Source organism: Manis javanica, chromosome 11 (assembly GCF_040802235.1).
Source record: "Manis javanica isolate MJ-LG chromosome 11, MJ_LKY, whole genome shotgun sequence".
Classification (NCBI taxonomy): domain Eukaryota; kingdom Metazoa; phylum Chordata; class Mammalia; order Pholidota; family Manidae; genus Manis; species Manis javanica.
In genome coordinates this window covers 91,403,649-91,425,326 of record NC_133166.1, presented here as the reverse complement: position 1 = coordinate 91,425,326, position 21,678 = coordinate 91,403,649, and the positions used below count along the sequence as shown (strand labels likewise).

The 21,678-nt window shown below is 37.1% G+C and overlaps 1 protein-coding gene across 6 annotated transcripts in view; it reads right to left on the bottom strand.

The window, feature by feature from the left end:
* SMG7 (SMG7 nonsense mediated mRNA decay factor) overlaps positions 1-21,678 on the bottom strand; it is a 79,102-nt gene continuing 57,424 nt past the window's right edge. For 2 of the 6 annotated variants that reach the window (XM_073216877.1, XM_017655674.3), the window contains 15 exons: positions 18,849-19,011; positions 18,347-18,503; positions 15,246-15,316; positions 13,774-13,834; positions 11,143-11,262; positions 9,777-10,203; positions 7,703-7,847; positions 6,864-7,243; positions 5,851-6,222; positions 4,930-5,079; positions 2,889-2,969; positions 2,249-2,408; positions 1,394-1,564; positions 1,131-1,276; positions 1-517 (listed from right to left, as the gene is read on the bottom strand). In XM_073216877.1, coding sequence (XP_073072978.1) covers positions 404-517; positions 1,131-1,276; positions 1,394-1,564; positions 2,249-2,408; positions 2,889-2,969; positions 4,930-5,079; positions 5,851-6,222; positions 6,864-7,243; positions 7,703-7,847; positions 9,777-10,203; positions 11,143-11,262; positions 13,774-13,834; positions 15,246-15,316; positions 18,347-18,503; positions 18,849-19,011 — 2,718 coding nt within the window. In that variant the 3' untranslated portion in view covers positions 1-403. The other 4 variants (XM_073216878.1, XM_073216879.1, XM_073216880.1 and 1 more) reach the window with 4 other exon arrangements.

The window sequence follows — 21,678 nt, the reverse complement described above, 5'->3', positions numbered from 1 at the left end:
TTAATGGGTTCCCCATTTTATTCCCCAAAGAGGAAAAAAAGCACTGAGAAGTTCCCATTGGCTTCTCCCATCTGCCTCCCCTTCTCAGCTTTCACCTCCCATGTGGCTGGGAACATGCACAATGGAGAAGGTGAGAGGTGGTGATATCTGAGTGAGACAAACAGCAGTTTCCCTCTCCCTCCAGGAGACCCTGCGGGGGTGGAGAGTTTCTGATGGTTTTCTCTTTTTGTTGCACTGCGGACGTTTCGTGCACACTCAGTGGGCTGGTGGAACACTTACACCCTCTCGACAGCAAGAAACAGAAAAGAGGGCTGCCACCTGCAGGGGACTGTGTGGGCCAGTCCTGCAAACCCAACATGCCATGGTTTATGGAGCCTTCATTCCCAGGGTTGCCACTTTGGCCTCAGTGTGGAGGATTCATGGTGCCTTGTCCCCGCTGCTGTTTCTGCTTCTGCTGCATTAACAGCTGCTCCAGAGCGGAAGGTCCAGGATGCATCATGGAACTGGACCAGATAGACTGAAAAACAGCCCAGAGCTTGTCAGCTCAGATCAAATGCCTGACTGTCAGAAAGGGATACGTTTTTCAATCCCAGTCCAATATAAAGGCATATATGTCCTAATAGCCCCAACCCCTTAAAAAAAAACCAGTTATTAGAAAAAGTCATTGTCTTCAAGACCATTGTCAAAAAGACTGTCTTCAAGACCACTGAGCTCCCATTTAGATTATTTTAAACGGGAAAAGGTAAAGTATGTTTTATATAAAGTCTTTTTACTGAAACTCAGCTCCACGTGGGACCACAGGGTATTTGCTATAGGGTTTTAAGCAAACAAACTTTTCTAAAATTAGATACCCTTCTTTTACTTGTTCAAAAAAGGTTTAAACATCCAAAGATGAATCAGGATTTTCTTAACCTTAGAAATGCAATTTAAAACCTTTGTCTTTCTGTCCCTATGAACTGCTTTGTCACTGGTGAATTTACAAATTAAAAAAAAAAGTCCCATTCAAGAATCCTAGACCATGTTTCTAGGACTGCTAGATATGTGCTACCACTCAATCAATTCTAAGGGCCTCACTGTTCTTATGAATAAAAGAGACATCTCTTGTGGTTTTGTTCCTAAAGTCCACTTACCTTTAGGCTCTCCATGAGAACAGCAGAGGAATCCTCCATGGAGGGGCCGTGGCCTGTCCAGGTGCCACTTGGAGTGCTGGCCTGATGCCAACTGCTCTCAGAGGCTGATGTTGCCGAGAGATAATCAATGCCAAACCCACCCATGGCTAAGGGATGAAGAGACAAGAATTTAAAAAGATGTTCTATCATTGCCAAAGGCAAAAACCAAGGAAGGATGTGGTAAGTGATTTCACTTTTGCTGGGCAATGAAGTCCGCCTCTCACCTGGCTTATCAGTTTTCCATCGATCTGCAGTTCTCCTATCCCTGCTATCTGGAGTCCCAATGGGTCCAAAATTGGAGAATGGAACAGAATTATGGTTGTGTGTTGGAGGGGAGCTTGGCAGGCTGCTTGGGTTAGAGGAATGAGGAGACTGGCTGGCTGGTGTTGAATGATCTATTAAATAGTAACAACATTGGGCTTCAAATAGATGTTTCACAAACATACCAAGAACTAATAACATCTCCAGTAGATCTGACTACTTAAATCTACTAAAAATAACCACAGTTGTTTGCCTTTGGGGGAAAGACAAAATAAGGACCCCCAAAGGGATGACCAGATGCACTAGTCTGCTTATTGCACATATATCTAAGGCACACTCCTTGCCTTAAAACAAAATAAAACAAAACCAACAAAGGAAGACAAAAAAGCAAAAATAAACACACAATTTTGTCAAGTGCATCCACTATTTTGGCATGCCTGATTCAGATTAAGTATCTAAATGGTCTTCTCTATCAGAAATAGAATTGTCTAACTTTAAGAGTTACCATTAAATCAGGCAGGGATAAAAAAAAATCTCTATTTTAAAAAGTATCTACAAACTAAAGAACAGCTGGGAAACCTTGAGAACCAGTTTTCTCCCTTACAACTCTGCTGGTTACTGAGGATGTAAAAAAGCTTTTTTAGTGGCATTTACTATGTGAACCAGCTCATCAGATTTTTTTCTATTTTCTTTCAGAAGTTACCTAAAACAAAACAAAAAACAAACATATTCACAATTACAAAAGCATACTAACTCTGAAGTCATCAATTTGAGTGTATAGAAAATGCAAGATTTACCATTTAAAGACTTATCAATACCTGAACTGGCAGGAAGTGATGGAGACCACGGAGTCCCTTCAAAAAGGGAGTACAGTGACGTCTCCTGGGGAGCCACGGGGGGATTCAGTTCTGCCGTGGAGCTGGTTGTTAGGTTTTTCCCATATACCTCATTGAACACACTGTTATTTGGGTATCTTTCCTGAAAGACAATGACAACCGAGTCATAATCTCACTGTAAGGAAAGAGATTTAAGAAAATGCAGTGTTCACATTCATGGATGCTTAATAGGCCTTAAGCTTTTCCTAGCAAGACAAAAAGCCTTTTGAAGGCTTTTACTTGTTTCTTTCAGTTTTCCTGTTAAATCATTTTCCCTTTATTTTCTTTAACCCTTTATTTTGCTCTATGTATACCACCCAGGTTTAAAAATATGAATAATTTATTTGGTTGAGCAACAGAGCCCTTAGGATTTCAATATTGATGAGAAGTTAAAGGGTTCAGCCTTATACAAGTCCCTGGTGTACCCCAATCAGAGGCAGAAGGTAAAATAAATTACCTGGAAGATACCAGCCAATATATAGAGAAGAAAAGGAGTAAGAAAAACAGACACTGAAACAGAAGGGGAAAGAAAATACTAGCCTACAATAAAAGCACAAAGCAGGACTCTTCACTGTTTACCCACCTGATTAAGAGAGAAGCCGGTGAGGGACAGGAAAGAAGATGAATGTGACATGAGCTCTGAGGGCTTCTCCAACAAGGATTTCTTCACAGTCCCGAAAAAAAAGGTAGTTAAGTTAGGTCTTCCACTTTCTTAATATTAATCTTAAAGATACTACACAACCAAAGAAAGAGACTGTAACTTAAGCAAACCTGTACTTACCCACTGTGTATAATGTAAGGCTTAGAAGATGTGAATTCAAATCTGTTACTGCCATGACAGCAGCTAAGCACCCACTGCTACAGGCAAGTCCTACAGAACCCTCCCTCATCAGTACCTCTAATGTGGCAGGGATCCTCCTGGCAGGGACCAGGTCCTGGAAAATGGCAGTTCTGAACAATTACTAGGCACAAACCTCGGAAACCCCCTGGTCAACAGTTGCTGTTAAAATACTCTCAAAACAAGATGTTGAACTGACCTGGCACTGTTTTCTCCCCATATTTCTAAAACACTGACATTAGTGATTAAAAAAAAAAGCCTTTCAAATGTACTTGACAACTGGTCTGGTTAACATGGTTCCTATGCAGCTTTATCTGTGGTATATATTAACATAGTTGCTGAAGTCATACTGGCCCCTAAGAAAGTTATTAGGAAAAAAAAAGCTACATCTCTGATGATCACTGTCATGAATAGTTGGTCAACAAAGCATTTATAAACATCTGCTACTTGCAAGGCACTCTCACACACATTCATATCATTAACACTGTTAAATGTAGGAAGCATTACATTCAAGGTTTTTTTTTAAACATGAACAAAAATCCCCACACAGTAAAAAAGTCTGCCCGCCCCTGCCTCCAATTGTTCCACCATCAGTTTCATTTCCAACGAAGGGGCAAACCCAACAGGAGCTAAGGGATCAGGGAACAAGTGGACAGAGAGGCATGCTCAGTCCCTCAAAGCCACACCAGCAGAAAAGCAGCAAGAAAGGCAAACACAGAGGCGACAGTTTGGCAGCTGGGCTTGCATAGCCCCTAGATGCTGTCACTGCACTGCTACTGTTTAAGTTTCTAGGACATCTTTTATTTCTGCTAACTTTTGGGGGGGGAAATGTGGGAGGTCTCTATGTACACTTACCCAGGCAAATTCTTAAGAGAACTTCAACTGCCAGGGGCAGCAGCTTCTGTCCTGACAGAAATAAGCTTTTATTTCTCCTATACTAAAATCAATGCATTTTAATCTTGTTGTTTTTCTACTCTGTGTTTATAAGGAACAGCAAGAAAATAAAACTCAGGGTTGTTTTATGTTTTATTAGTATGGAATGAAGGGAGGGAAAACCTGATAGCTACATTCTCTTCCTATATTTTTTATATACCCCCACCCCCCACCTTAGTAAAATACAAACTTTGACAAGAATACAGAGTGACATACTTGGAAATGCAGACTGGGTTTTAGAAGATTCTTTTTAAAAGATACTAATTCTTAAGATTTTATTTTATGTCATCCTAGTTGTTTATCTCTATATTCACTCATTCATGGCACTCCAACAATATTTATAAATGGAACCCTCTTTTTCACTCATTCTGTTTCTGAATCCAGTTCTGAATTTAGATGAGGGCACTTAGTTAAACAAACAGAAAAGAGCCATATACTGTTCAGTAACATCAGTAAAAATTCTAGGACATAACTCATTTCATATTCTGAGTATATAAGGAAAAATCTTACTGCTCTTAAGTAAGATTAAATGACACCTGAAAGTCCTGGGTCCAGAAGGAAATGCCACCTAAAAAGTCAGTCAATTTGCCATGACCACATCCTGTGTGTGACCAGCCCCACAGGATGCTTTCTAGACGACACATACAACAAAGCTACAACTCTGAGATCTGGGGGGAACTATGGAGTCAAGAATGTTCTACCATTTGAAGGCAGTTTGGGCAATGAAGAAAAAAGTTTTACAGTTCTATAAAGAAGGCAGGCCCCAAAAAGAAAAAATCATCTACTCCAAGTACTATAAAAACTCAGAAGAGAAACTGGGGTTAGAGCAGGAAGAATTATGTCAAATACATACAAAGAGGCTTCGTCCAGGAAGAGAGGCGAGAGGCCCCAGTAGAGCTGGGTAAAGATCAGGAGGGTTAGAAAAAATCAGCTCTTCCTCTTCCTCCAAGGCAGCCAGACTCTTTAACAGGTCCGGAGGAAGCAGAGGGGAGCCTTTGGGGTCCTAGTGACAGAAAGGATCACAATGAGATGCAATAAGGGACGACAAAAGCACAGAGGAGTGAGTAGCATGATTAAGGGGACAGAAGCAATGAAAGTCAAGAAGGAAGTAATTAACAGCCCGACAGTATTATGCAAAGAGGAAAAGGCTCTGAAAAAAAAGCAAAGTACGTAAGGACAGTGGTAGAGAAAGATCAAGACAACAGAAAGAAGCAAAAGTACTGACAAACACAAAGCAGAATGTAAAAGGTTAATGTGGCTAGTGAGTAAAACAATGCGACAGAGCAAAGTGGTTAGCATGTCGTGTGCTGAGAGAAACAGCTCTTTTTAAGTTACAAACACACACCTGTTTCTCATGAATAAAGGGCAAGGAAGGGGAACCCCACCATCACAGACAACTGGCTGACTTTGTTCCTCTCAAAAAGCAATTTGTTTAAATATGCAGTAAACCTATTTTTAAACTTACATGATTCAGCCCAACTGAGAGAACCTTTGTTTCAGAATTCTCTAACATGCTGTTAGAGAGATTTCTGCATGATTTCTCTGCCAGACCATCACAGTTCAAATTCAGTAACAGAATTCTTCATTTCCCCCAAACCAAACGTACTATGCAATTGTGAAGAGGAAAACCAGAGCTGTACCCATTACTCGGCAGCATTCTGTAGCATGAATGAATGACAGTGACCTTTATAATAAACATCTACTTGAGAAATTCAAAAGATATGGAGCTCCAGACCTATCTCCAATGTGCTTGGTGACAGTAAAGAGCACATACCTCAAATGGCATTCTGGGCACAGGATCCTGCTCTGGACGGAAGACTCCGGGTGGCCGTTTGCCCCTGCGGTCCGGATTTGCCTGCTGTGCCATTACGGCTCTGTTATCGGCCATGCTGTAGGAAGAATCCCAGTAGAATTCTGGGACCTTGACTTCTGAGGGATTATGGTTATATGGCTCCATGGGAAAAGGCTTCATTTTTTTCTCTAGCGGCTGCTGCTGCATTACAGGGGGTTGCAATGACGGCTCAAACAGTTTTATGGGGTCTTGGGTCTGAAGGTAGTAGGGCTGTTTCACAGGCATGATTTTCCCTAATGGGCCTTGAACCTGAGGGGGATTCCACAGTTGTTTGGAGGCATCTGCCTGTTGATACTAAAAAAAGAGATGCCTGTCATCAAGATGAGGATAAAATGCAATGTTGCTTATACTCAATACTCAGGGATCAAAATGAACTTGAGAGATTTTATAATCAACAAAGCTCTACAACCAAGAAAACTCTAGGCAATGCAGCAGTTTCTTTTATCCTCAAGGATGTTTAATACCTGGAGCTTTCTGGGAACAGATCATGTGCACTGAATTTCATATTCTCTTTCAATTCAATTACTTAGGAGGTTTCATGAATGTGTGTTTGTGTGTTTCCTCTTCTTATTTCAAGGATATAGTATTTAAGATTGGTGTTATATTTCTCTTAACACTCATCAAGATTATGATTCTGTTTCCTTACTGTAGTTTATGTTCAAAAAGGAGAGAATTATTCACAGAAAATCTTTTTTCCATAAAAAGCTGAGTAGTAGTACCAGCAAAGAATGGTAGTAAGATCTATCATTTTCACAAGAGTAAAAATATTTGAACTTTCATCAATAGCAAGAATATTCTTGTATTCCCCAAATCATTACAAATCTATGCAAGTATCTGAAAGCTTAATTAGTATTTTTAATAAATCAAACACAGAATAATTTCAGCCCTCCTCTCTCTCCTGACTCAGCTGGACAGCGCATACAACTGTAACTTACCTGCTGGAATCCAGAGTGGTGAGGAGGGCTTTTCCCCAAAGCCGGCACAGCTTTCGTAGGGGACTGTTGCTGAGCTAGAGCTTGAACCTGCAACTGGCTTGTTGTCTGTGCTGTTGGCTGAGCTGGTAAAGATGTGAGGGGTTGCTGGGAAGGTGGCTGTGGTTGTTGAGGTCCCTGGTTCATTGGCCCTGGTCCAGAGGGCCGTTGCTGGCTATAAGGAATGTGGGACTGTTTCCCAGCTTGCACCTGGTTTCCTGCTGGAGAGTGAGCTGTAGGCTGAAGAAAGGTTCCTGGGACAGAAACACCAGCTGGGAAGGTGTAACCTGAGCCCATAGAAAATGCCACAGGAGGGGGGATAACATATGTTGGGGGCGGGAACCCTTCAAAATAGAAGAACATAGCTTTAGTTCTAAAGAAACTTAGCAAAAGAAAGGCAAAAATAAGTCATTTTAAGGTGGGGTGGGATGTAGGTCTTCTAATAAATTATAAAATGCAGAGATCAATCATCAAGTGAGACTGATCAAGTGTCATCTTTAACTTGATTTGAAGAATTAAAATTCAGAATACTGGCTACTACTTCTATCAGGAAAGAAGTGGTTCCTTAAATGCCATGTTTAGAGGTAAGACAGTGGTTCATGGCAACAAACATACACTTATATATAAATTACAGAGGAATGGCTCAAACATAATTTCATAAACATTAGGAAAAAAAGAATTTCCTTTTACCTTTTAACATTATGCTTTAGTAATGTCACTCCAATAGAGTGTAAGTTACTCAGTGAATAGAAACTACTACACAGATGGGGTTAAGTAGAAGAAACTATAAAACATAAATTTACCTGGCCGGCTGGGAAGAGGAGGGAAAGCTCCAGGGTGATGAATGGGGATGAACTGGGAGCTACTTGCTTGACTTGGGGTTTGAGTGACAGGTGTTTTTCTGGCTTCAGACACTGGAGTCTTTCTTAGTTCTGTCTGAGATTTTACCTATGATCAACAGAAACAAAACTGTAACAATCAGAAATTCATCACATGTGTCAAAAAGAAGAACCTTCTCTAAGGAAATACTTAAAACTCCAGCATGTCAAACAAGAATATATGCTGAAGATATTTAAATTCACCTAAATTAAAAATGGGAAAAATAAAAAGTTTAATTACCAATAAAAGATATTAAAGGCTTAGTTTTACTTATATATTTTGCTTTCATAAAATCAAAAAAATGCTAAATATGGTAAAGGCTTGAGATCACTCATTTTACAAATGAGACACATTGACGCCAATAGTTTAAAAAATTTGCCTATGATGTTAAGCCACCTGTTATGGGTCCCAGGGCCCTTTATACTCTGATTCATTAAATAACATACATAAATTATGAATTAATAATGACCATCATCCCACAGGTGAGATACTTTGTCCCTCAGTTTAATTTCATTTGAGCAGCTTAAGTGCACAAGTTAGGCATCCACCCTCCACCCTGCAACTGCACCACCCTTCAGAATAAATAGATACTTTCAACAGTAAGAACAGGACCCAAGATCCTACACATGGCATCAGGGGAAGTAGATGCCATATGTGCTGCTCCAGATGAGTAAAATGAGGGAAAATAGGTAGCATTTACAGAAAATTTAGGTGCAGGGGGTGGTGATACAATGACTACTGTCAGACTTTCTTTAATCATCATAAGCAGATTTAAGAAGGCTAAGAGACTGGAAAGGAGATTTTATTTCCAGTCTGGACTTTGTTGGGAAGCATTTACAGAGAATGGAGGCAAAGCAGGCAGGAAATGCTGGATTCTTTATCCCTAGAACACTGGTCCTTTGGTTTTATAGCTCATTTGCTTTTTCTCCTTGCCTTTCCCCAGCACCCCTTTCTCTTGCCTTGCCTTTTCTTAATATCTACCATGTTTTTTCCTGTTTCTCCCCTTGTCATTAATCTTTAACTTGAACTATTGTTTTTATTTCTCCCTTCTCCACACTCCCAACCCCGCCTCCCCTTGTCATTAATCTTTAACTTGAACTATTGTTTTTATTTCTCCCTTCTCCACACTCCCAACCCCGCTGAAAAAAAGAGCTTTAAGGAAGAGATATTGAACGTCTGTTCATTTGTAAGCAGCCTTCAATAATGGAAGGAAGGTTCCTATTCCTACTATAAACACTTTTGACAAAGAGTGTTAATAAAATCAAATGGCCACTTTGGTATTTATTCAAACATAAAGGTTGGTATTAACAAAACCAGCAGAGAGTGAAGACCCTTTTCTGTTACTGAAATCAAATTATCTGTATCTCACTGAGAAGAAATTTAAAAAAAAAAGAACAAAGTCACAAGTAACTGAGCAATGTTTCATCTTTTCCCAGCAAGAAACTTGGGTTCTTGCTGTACAAATTCCCATGAGCCAGAAGAACACTGAGGTGATATAATGCTACTGGCAGGGACAGGTATAAATGTGAAGAAAAAGGGCCTCATCTTTTTCCAAGAATGTACTTTAATTGTGGATAATGAATCTGGAAATAAAAGCAAAAAAAAGGAACCAACTATAAAAGCCTTAATATACTCTTGGTTCTGTAGAAGACCCTAAATTTCCCACTATAGCATTAACAGATGGCAATTACGCCTTCCAAAGAAAATGTAATTCTTTGTGGAATTGACAGCTCTGCAACTGGTCATGTCAAACCACTTAAATTGGAAAGGACTGGAAAAATGGCAATTTAGGTCAAGATTCTTATCACATTTTAATTCCCAAGAGCTGACGAAGTAACCTTCTACTATAGCTCTTTATAGGCCTTTCCTATGCAGCATTTGAAGAATGCATTCAAGCTTCCACAATAACCAGTTCTCAAGACTTTAGGAACAAAATGAAAAATCTTGCCTTTTGTGTGAGCCTTCCTCTACCTTCTTTATAGTTCAAATACAGCTTACCTGCACTGCCACATTCTGCTTTCCTGTTTCCTGTAACTTTTCTAAGGTGCATTTCTTGGTTTCTGTTTTCCTCTTGTTGTTGTCCTTCTTTCCATCATTCTTAGTTACAGTTATTCCTTTGCTATAGTCCCTTCTCACCTCTTTGGGAGGAAAACTTCTTCCTTGGTCTCTGTTCACTTCTCGTGGCTTAATGTTCTCTTTGAAGGTGACCACTGGTTTCTCTCCTGTGTCACAGTTGTTGCTTAGATTGCGGCCTGTAGACAGCACTGATTTCAGTCCTGGGTTCCCGTCTGCAGCCAGTGACTCTATCATGGATGTTTCTTGCAGAATGAGGTTCTCTTTGGCTTCACTGGGGTCTTCCAGTATTAACTCTGGGATTTCTGTATTAAACAATAATTTCCCTACCTCATTTTCACACTGAATCAGCCTAAAAAAGTAAAAATAAATCCATATATGAAAAACATAAACCCAAAAACCAATGATAATTGACCTGTGAATGGATCCAACAGTCAATACATTCCCAGCCCTAAAAACTTGGAAACAGCAAGATATAACAGTGTGGATTTAGGTAACAAAAAAGTAGTTATGGAGATATTCAGATTCTTACCACACTTAATACCACAACACATTCCATGCCCTTTAAATATTTTCTAATAATTAGAGTTACATTTACTGAGCATGTTTTAAGTATAAGGCACAAGGCTAGGTCTTTAAAGTAGCTATCTATAATTTCTATATTATAGGTGTGAAAATTGAAGCTCAGAAATAGTAAGTTCACCTTAACATGCAAACATTTAAGTTCTCGCAGTATGACAGCAACCTAAATACAAAAATGAATATGAAATAGTTACTGCTATGCAAAGGTTACAGTCAACTTGGGAGATCCTACGGACACACTCCCAGGAAAATGGCACAACTAGAAACTGAAGTCAAACCCATCTGACTCTAAAACCTGTGCCCTTTCTGATACACCAACTACCACATTTGCTTGGTATTTAACCAACCACCAGCACCGTCCTGGTCTGTCCAGATGGAAACTGACCACCATGTCACTGTCAATACAAATCACTACAACTGTGAACATACAATTTAGTTAGACTGACAAAGATGGTCACAAACTGGAGCAGAAATTCATGATAAACAAGGAAGAGAAGGCCAATTTCTCTACAACAGGCAGTGTAATGGGAAGACATTAAATAAGGAGTATACTTATGATCACAAGAGTCACAGTTTGATGTTATGTTACCAACACTCTACTTAAGAGTTTAAAATCAACAGCATCATACCAAGCCTGAAAAACAGCGGTGTGTGTGCATGCGTGCGTGCGTGTGTGTGTGTGTGTGTGTGTGTATCTGATGAAGAATACCTTGGTTGATTATCAGCGATCCACTTGCCTACAGAGATCAAGCGCTGCTGCCGTATTTGTCGTTGCTGACCCTCTTTGTCTCCAGTAATACCCTGGTGGCCTTTGGAAAAATCCAAGTTCCTAAAATTGATGTAAGCAAATTATAGAAAATTAAACTGCTAAAGATATTTTCCAGGCAACTAAGTTCCCCTAATTAACTTCAATGGCTTCAGATTTTCCACACAGGCTCACTGTTTGATGTAATCAACTGCATTTGTTTGAATTTTTACTTCCAAAGATTTTAAGTACAATGAAACAAAGCAGAAAAAACAATATACAAATTCATTACATTAACATATCTTTACTTATATTTCACTAATTGAGATCTCAAATAAATCACAACCTTTTATTAGGAAAGACTGTTTACTGTAAGAATAAGATTTTCATTAACACTTACCTTGCATTCTAAGTAACTGGCTTGGAATGACTATGGCAATGCTAAGGGTCTCTGAGATGCCTATTCTAATGAATAATATTAATCTGTCCACTTTAAGGTGGCCCAATCTGAATCAGAAAAATATGTAAATATCATCAAGTATACAGAGCAAAAAGCGTATTAACATTCAAACTCAGTATACGTTTTTTTTTTAATGTCTAAGAATTGCAGGTAGTAGGCTGGATGTTGAAGACATAAAGATAAATGAGAAATAGTCCCTACCTTAAGGAACAAATAATTGTGATTCAACGTGATGAGTATTATGATAAGAACTATGCAAAGAATAAAAGAGTATAGTAATTAGTTCCTTCGATAAGCTCTGAAAGGTTTCATGAAGTGATATCTGAGATAGACCTTAACAGGTATTGTTAAGTGCTTACAGGTTGGTATAGGAAGGGCAGAAGAGGAAAAGGGAATGTTCTAGGCATAGCATGAATAAAATCTTGAGGCAATAAAAATACAGTTACTTAGGAATAGGACACAGTGAACAAACAGTAGGTATATGCATTAGGGAAAAGGAGGGTACAAGCAGCAGAAAATATGGCTGAAAAATTAAGCAACAGATAGTGATAGAAAAATATGGGTGGAAAACTGAAGCACTTGAAAATCAAGTTAAAAAAGATACTGAAACAACTGGGGTGGATAACTGAAGTTTTCCTGTTAGTAATGTGACATCATCAGGCCTATACTTTAAAATACCATTGTGAAAGCTGGGTAGAAATGGACTGTGGGAGAAAGACTTGAAGCAGGGAGGTTGATTAGAAAGCTTTTTTATATTCCAGGTAAATGGAGATAAAAGCCTGAATCATAGGGAAATAAATGGGAGAAGGTGGAACTGAAATTTTAAACACAGAATTACAAACACTTAGTGAGAAAGTTTAACAGAAATAAGCAATTTTTAGATTACTTAATTTAGATTATATTAATTAGATTAATTAGATTATCCACACAATAGCACACAGACAAAAACAGAAAGAAGATCGTTCTTATGCTGACCAAAATGGAAAATGTAAGCTCATTTTTGGTCATGTTAAAGGTCTGAATGCATAAGGCAGATCCGATTGCTAGAAATCTGAGTCCAAACTCCAAAAGAAGTCAGCAGTGAAAATTTTGGACTTCTATCCATGAGATGAAAGCTCATAACAAAGGGCTGGATTTGATCTCCAGGAAGAATGCAGAAAGTGGGAAGAAAAAAGCAAGGGAAAAAGACTGGAGACCACTCATCTTCTGAGGCATGTAGTATAAAAGAAGGAGTAAAAGAGGCTGAGTGTTGAGGGCAGGAGAAGAGTGGTGTCACAGAGCTAAGAAAAAGAAGGTTTCACAACGGAAGGGGATTAACACACTCAACACTACAGAAAATTAGATAGGATGAAACCACAAAGAAGCTAATGGAATCTGGTAGCTAGGAGAGCCCTGAAAGTTTAGTTGCAGTAGGCTGAGAAATGACTGGGAGTAGAGTTTTAGTAAGGTTAGCCCATACTACTATTTTAGGAAGTCTGATGATGAAGAGAAAGATAGGGCAACAACAGAGAAAGGTGGGGTTGTGAACTTAACTTTTCAAAAACAATAAGGCATATCTGAATGTTACCAGGCTACAAGGAAATTTTCGTTTTGTTAAAATAATTAAAAGATACTGGAAATACAATGCAGAGAGAAAAACAAATGGAGCAAGGTTCTTGGGGATACAGGAAGGGATGGGATCAAGGGCACATACGAAAGCATTAGACTTGAAAAGGAATAGAAGTTATTCCTCTGAAAGAGGAGGAAGAGAAAAGGATGATTGGAAAAACAATGCTTTATTATTATTGATTTATATGTCAAGCAGTAAGTATCCTTTGGTTTACTTTTGGTTCCCATTTTTGAAACTTACCCTTTTATTTCAAGAAAAGTATAAAAGGTAAAATTCAATGACAAAGTGTCACTTGGGAGAAGCAGTTCTCTTTTCCTCCGTGTTTCTTAAAGCACTCAGTATCAGCATTACCCAGGATTTAAAGGCATGACATATACAAATCCATTTCACATCAAAAAACTTTCAATATTTGTTGTTATTATGAAAATAAAACATAGCTGGAATAGATCAAGATTCTTCTACACCCAAGCCCGATTCATTTAAATACAACATTCACTGACAAAGAAATAAATCTACTGCCACCCACCTGAAAGAAGGTCTCAAAGCCAAGAATCCTTGTAACTCAAACTCCTCTGGAAGTGGTGTAGCTAGGAAGAATTCAAGATTTGTAAATACTTTAATTAAAATACAGCATACTGCTGCTCACTTATCAGAGAAAATGAGTATCTTTTTACAAAAATAAACTACCTCTAATGCACATAGTTCTCTGCTCTTCTTTAGAGTAATCCTAATAAAATAACTTACCTGTCTGATACTTGCACACTATCTCTGAGCGCCAGAGATACTGTCTGAATGAATACTCAGCTACTACTCAGTTCTGAGGAGGAGGGTACAATGGACTTTTCTTCAGCAGTCTTACAGATTTACAGCCTCAGATAATCCCAATGTTAAGATTATCTTCTTGTTATCAGAGTAGTCAATAATAACACTGGGAGTTTGTAAGAAATGCAGAATCTTGGGCACTATCCCAAACCTAATAAATCATATACTGCATTTTACATCCCAGGTGATACATTTGCAAATTAATACTTGAGCAGCACTGATCTAATAAAAGAAAAATATTCAGAAAGGAGTCAACTACAGATTGTTGAGTGCAGAATTATTTATAATGGAGAAAATTTTAAAAGGGACAATGATTAAGTAATGGTATATCCACAGGACAGACTATTATGCAGACGGGTAAAAATCATTTTTCAACATGTTTAAAATGACAAAGCAAAGTTCTAACAATATAACATTAAATTTAAAAAGCAGGTACAAAGCTGTATCTGATACCAATTTAATGCAGGTGTGTGTATATACACGTTAAAAAAAGGCCCAAGGAAAATACACTATTATGTGAACAACACAAAGTATCTCTGTATGCAAGAACTATAGATGACTTCCATTCTTTATGTATGTATGTCCCAAATGCTCTGATAAAAAGGTATTACTTCCACAGAGCAATGTTGTTCACATTAGTTTCTTTTATTTATTTATTTATTTATTTTTATGGAAGTATGGTTGATATTCAGTATTATATTGGTTTTAGGTATACAACACAGCGATTCAACAGTTACACACCACTATTAAATCCTCATCCCAACTAGTGCAGTTTCTGTCAACATAGAAAGATGTTCCAGAATCACTGATATATTCTCCATGCTGAACTTCATCCCCATGACCAACTTTTATTACGACGGAGGTTTGGTGGGGATAAAGAGGCACACAATCACATTAGCTTCTTTTACAAATAAAAATGAGGAGGAAGAGAAGATGATGGAAAGAATCTGAAGGTATTGTATTCTCTGCACTATGATTCGAATGTACCTACACAGAATAAGCTGCTGAAAGAACTGGAAAAATATTACCTCTACTTCTATCCACTTACTCAGTGTAAAGTTGAGACTCACTTCTGATACACTGAATTTAAAGTCAAACACTTAACAATAAAAACGTGTTTTTTATTATTAGTGATGGGGAACAATGTCAGCCACATAAGATTAAGACGGTCCTTACCATTAGTGCTTGAAAGATCCTCTTCATGGGGATGGAAACTATTTAGAAGAGAAATTAGCCAGGGCCAAATACTGTAAATTAAAGAGAGAGTTCAGATTTTAACACACAAGAAACCAGAACATTAATAAGCCATGAAAATGTTTTCTATAGGACCTAAACTTTATGTATTTTTCCCTTGCTTCAGCATTTTAAAGGCTGTACGATTTCCTGAAACATATTTTCAAAGATATCTACATAAAAGATACACCAGTAGGGTCATATTTCCATGATAGAGCCCTACTAGTGTAGACCACTCCCCCGCTCCTAATGTAACAACTAGTGAAAACAATTTGACAGTTTTAAACACTGAAAATTGGTATTTACTAACTCTGACTAGAGAAACAACATATGCTTTTACAGAACTTTCACATACATTATTATCAGTTGTACAACCCACAGCTAGTTCTTAACCTGTTACAGGGTATGATTTATATATACCATAGCCAAATCACATTCTGTTTAAAGTAATGAATATGCCTTTTTCTTTGAGAGAAAAAAGTCTACACATTGCAACATGTTTCCTTCTAAACTTTGTTTCCTTATACACAGTTAATTTTTGAAAAAGTTTGTGAAATATTATTTTAAATATTTAAGTAAAAATATTAAGACTAATCATATTCTACCTAAAGTAATATATTAAGCTTTTCTTAGAATATATGACAACCAATGTTGGTGAAAAATGTGCTTTAAAAGAAAGCTAGGAAATACTGTATGACCCAGTAATTCTACTCATGGGAACCTACCCAAAGAAAACAAAATCACTAATTCAAAAAGATATATGCACTCCTATGTTTATTATAGCATTATTTACAATAGCCAAGATATGGAAGCAATCCAAGCGTCCACTGATAGATGAATGGATAAAAAAGATGTGGTACATATACACAATGGAATATTACTTGGCCATGAAACAATAAAATATTTCCATCTGTGACAACATGGATGGATCTGGAGGGTATTATGCTAGGTGAAATAAGTCAGACAAAGAAAGACAAATATCATGATTTCACTTACATGTGGAATGTAGTAAAACAAAACAAATGAACAAACAAAAAAACAAATAGAATAGACTGATGGTTACCACAAGGGAGGGCAATTGAGGGAAGTAATGAGTGAAACAGGTGAATAGGATTAAGAAGTATAAACTTCCAATTATACAATAAATTAATCCTGGAGAACTCAGAAAAAAAAAAATAGGGGGAAAAAAAAAGCCTAGGTTGAGGTGCCCAGGCTACAGAAATGTGTTTGATATAACTAATTTCACCATGGAAAAAAACTGGAATTTGACAACTGACAGTTCTACACTTTGAAATATGGGAATAATCTACTTAAAAAGAAAAACAAATGAACATATATTAAAAAAACACACAAGGAAAGAAGCATTGAAGAATGTATGTCTGCTATAAGCATTTGATGATATAAAAAATTACAAGACAGTTGAAAAAGAAGGCAGATCACAAGTTCTAGAGATTGAAAAAATTCTGAAAGTAGAAAGTGAAGATTATTTGAATATATATAAATTTTGAGTTTACAAACAGGGATTGTTTTTTCATTACTTCAAAGATATAAATGAAGATTATTACTTTAATGTATCGAACATATAAGGAAAACCTCCAATTTTAAAATACCTCACACTACTCTTTAGTATGAATAGTATTGTAATTTAAGATGGAATGAAATACCTGCAAGAGCACAATTCTAAAGATCCTGACAATCTCATAGCAGGAAGGAGAAGAGTAAATGATAGGGAAGAAAGAAGAAAAAAATGTTTATAAATTAGACTATTCCTTTTGGCTGAATATCCATGACAAGAAATGGGAACACACAGAACGGGCCAAAAAGGTTACTGTTTAGGAACAAACCAAACCAAACCAAACCAAACCAAACCAAACCAAAACAAAACAAAACAAAACAAAACAAAACAAAACAAAACAAAACAAAACAAAACAAAACAAAACAAAACAAAAAATATCAATCCCTGCCCATAAATATAAGCAAATACAAAACACAGAATTATTTTTTCATAGCATTGCTGATTCAGTTTATTGAACAACAACAAAAAAAAAAGCAACACAAGTTTGGGTTCTAAAATATAGAAGAGAAGGAAAACTGTATAGCCTCTAAATCAAGAAATGAGAGTCTTGTAGAATGAAGCAATGTCTCAAAGTATGAATTACTTAGTAATACAGACACTGACACAGGAAGGATGTGTGTGATATGCCATGCTATGCTCTAAATACTACCCATGACAATGTCAAAATTGATGGAGCTTATAGGTTTGGTTTGAGGGGAAAAAGAAAAGAGAATTACTCAATAGAGGTATCACGGTGTCTTAAATGTGGCTAGGCGACTGTCTAGGTTGTGACCTTGGTCAATGTGTAGATGTTGAGACACAAAACAGAAATTTCCGAGATTCTCCTTATACTCATCATCAAAATACACATGGGAGGAACTTCCTACTCACTACAACGGCTTATTCGAAGTATTTATTCCTATAATCAAAGGTAAACTGAAAGCTTTCATTTGTCTTTGTAAAATCAGTAGTTCCTAGAACTGTCAGAATTATTCTGAGTAGAGATTACAGAGTAAATGAGAGAGCCAAAGTAACTTACAGAAATCTATGCTTAAAACAAACAAATATAATTTAAATTGGGTATTACTGTAAGGAAACATCAAAAGCTCATATAAAGAATGGAAGAAGCAAAAATCTCTTCCCTTCAACTCCTAAACAGAAAATTGGAGCATACTGTAATGGATAAGAAACAAACTGGTTTCATTTCAATTTCATTTTGAAATATAAAAGTATCTTTTCCCCAGGATGGCAAACAGGAATAGAGGGAGCACACAGGAGTCAGAAATCCTTAAGACTGTAATCAGATGAAGAACTCAAACAAATGCAAAGCATACAAAGAGGTCTTCAGTTCAATTTCCAGAGAGTAGGTGGAAAAATATAGTCTTCCATTGTTTAAATGTTGTGTTTTAGAAAACAGTTTCTACATACATATCTTTGAATATCAAACAAACAAAACATACAAGCTAACAAGAAATTCTCAGATACTTACTACTGTCTTTCATCTACCACTGCCTCCTGAAAGATCCTGGGTCTGAGTCTCAGCCAGTCCATGGAGACCTTGACTGCAGGAAGGGGATAGGTGCTGTAGGTCTCCTCCTGAGACTTGTTCTGGAGAGGACACTTGCACAGGATGCCAAGAAAAGACACTTAAAGAAAAAGTGTATTCAGAAAGCATAAGATACTTGAAACTTTGAACCAGTCCAAATTAAAAGTATCATGAGCTTTCTGCTGTATCCTACTTAGCTTACAGCTTCTTTCTAAAAAAGGCATTTGCTTTCCCATGTTAAAATGTTAAAGATACAGTTGATGAGGGGGTGTCAGCAGATAAAAGGAGAAATAAAAGGAGAGACCTAGGGTTGAGACCTCCCATGTCAATATTAAGAAACAGAGGACACATTTTTATGTCACTAATCATTTGTTACAATGATGAAGATGCCTAAGTATGCTTTCCAAAGAAAATGGCACAGGAAGTTAAATGATTTAATACTCACTAAAGAGGGCCAGTAACTGTGTCCAACACAACTGTTCATCTTGGTTATAACTATGCTGCTCCGTTTCATTGCTAAAGTCACGAAGGTGATGAAGTTGAAACAGGTTAATGACAGTGACGTGAACTAACTGCTGAGAGTTGAAAGCTTTTTGGAATAACAGCCTCTGTAAAAGAAGACAGGAATACTACATACATTATCTACAACAGGAACCATCTTCAAGATGAAACTGGCAGTCTGCATATAGAGCCACAGGCCTAACAGTAGAGTTACAGATGAGTAAACTGTTCCAGTCTTACTCCCAGTATCTTATTTCTAGCCTGATGTTTCTCCTGCTGACTCTCTGGCCTTGCAAGGAATTAACCCAGATACCATGGAGTTGTTTAAGCTGTTTCTTACAATATTTTTTTTTTTCCCTGAGAAACTATATATATTTTTTATATGACCTGAGAAAAAAGTTTTGGGGGGGGAGTCCATCAGTAAATGTATACATCCTAATCCATTAGTAGTTGTTTTGTAAGAGGTGCATACACATTAAAATATTAAATTTGAGCCAATGAGTAGAAAGATGCACATAGTGAAGAGCAAATTTCAAACAAAAAGACTGAAAAATATGTTTTTCAACTCTTGTTATTTAAAGTATGACTTCCAAATTTGTCATAAAATTTACTCTTTCAAAAGCCTACCACATTTAAAGAAACTTATTTATAAACAAGGTATATATCAAGAACACACTCTGAAACACAGGGTGATAGACTAAAACACTTCTACAAACTATTACACTGACATTTTCCCCTATTAGCTAAGTACATGCATCATCAAACTTTCTTTTACCTAATAACTATGTGTTCACAGCAACCAGCTATAGGGAAAAATTCACCTACAGACTCTCAGCTGGTGGCCTCAACTTAACCACCCTTCTACCTGAATATCTGCAGAAGCTTTAAATTATTCATACAAAAAATATTTTTCAAAGGCAAGTTCCTATCAAAGTTGATAGCTACTAGAGATGACACACTGATTTCACCCTACACATCAGCCATAGCCATCTTCCCTTCCTCCCCAGGGAACATTTTTGGAAACAGCAAGGGGTTCACTGTCACTAGCCTTACAGTGGGCAAGAACCTTACTTCCAGTTCTACCAGCTGTGACAAGAGATCCTACCATCTTAGAAATTTAGAGCTGCCTTTGTCCAGTCTATTGAGGTTTTTTTTTTTCCTATTTAAATCAAGAATCTGAAATATCCAGAATAAGCTCTATGATTCTGTTACCAAGATCTTTCATACTATCATTGGAGGAAATCACAATTCCATTCCACTTTACTCTTCCTCATATCTCTCAATCTCCTTGCCATCTGCCATTCCAGTATATACATCTAGAATGCTGACTCCTTTTCCAAGGGCTTTTTCTTTCTTCAAAATGTCCTGAAATCCTATCTTTTCTCCAGAATTCTCCCAAACTACTTCTTTTATATCTACATCCAACTTCTAGATAAGCTGACCATTTATACAAATGCATGATACTGTCATAAAATGAGAATACTAATTTGTGTTTTATAAAAAGCATTTTTCATAAGTATAATATAGCAATGTATCCCTTGTATCTATAAATCCACTGTCTTATTTTAGAAGATTTCTAGTGTATGCACAGAAGCATTAATGTATGAGTGCAGCCTAGTACTAGCAAAAGTTCATGAAGGTAAAGATTTTGTCTTATTCTCCCCTGTTGTCTCCCAGAGCCTAGAAAGTACATGGTCCAGAGGAAGATACTCAACAAACACTTACAGAAGGAATAACCCAGACCTTTAGAATGTGCAATTAATTATTCAGTTGTAATTCTGTAAAATTTAGGTAGTAAGTAGAGGGCTACTTTTTTGGTTACTCAAGGACACTTTCAACAGCAGTTGAGGAATATACTGAACTAAATACCATTAGGAAACAGCACATATTTAACATAAAAAAAGCCTTCCATCTCATTGCCTAAATTCCAGGCGTTAAATCCTTCAATGAGCCTAAACTTGGTAAATATTTTTGCTTAGTAGCTAAAGATTTCTAGTTAGACATGACACACTGAAGATTACATGTAGACGATACTAACTATCTACATATGCTTTAGAAATACTTCTGAATTATTTACTCAACTATGCTAAAATCTCACTTCAACAATGTTCTTCTGATGTTTCACTATTGGGTAAGTTTTAAAATAGATCTGCCTCATACCAAGTTTAAACTTCAGAGCATTGAAATGGTACTTCAAAGTGGTTTTAGCAATTGTCCACATACACCCAATAAGAACCTCACATACACAAATACATACCTAAAGAGAACATTAGTGTCTGAGGTTGAAGCAAATGCAAAATTGACTAAATTCTAGACTAGAATAATTTACATACAGAAGACCTCATTAGGGCAGGTTCCCCTTCCCTCCCCATCTAGGGAGTATATCTTTCATAGAACCAGAGATAGAAGCAATCTCAAGAGGTCACCTGTTCCAAGCCCCTGCTATTAAATAGGACTGCATCTAAACCATCCAAAAAAGATGGCTGTCAATCTCACTTTTAAGGTCTCAAAAGAGAGGACAGAATCCTCAGCAACCCCTTAATAGATTTTTACTTAAAATTTTAAGATTTAATTTTAATTCTGACCTCAGGAAAGACAAAGATGTATTATTTTATCATAATCCTCCACATATCTGAAAACTTATAATTAAATTGTATAAACTTCTTTGTTCTTTCCAAGCTGAACAGCCTTGTGCATTAAAAAGTTAGCTGTTCCTTTCATGTACCCATCTCTATATATAATCATGGATCATAAGAGAAACAAAACAGCACAGG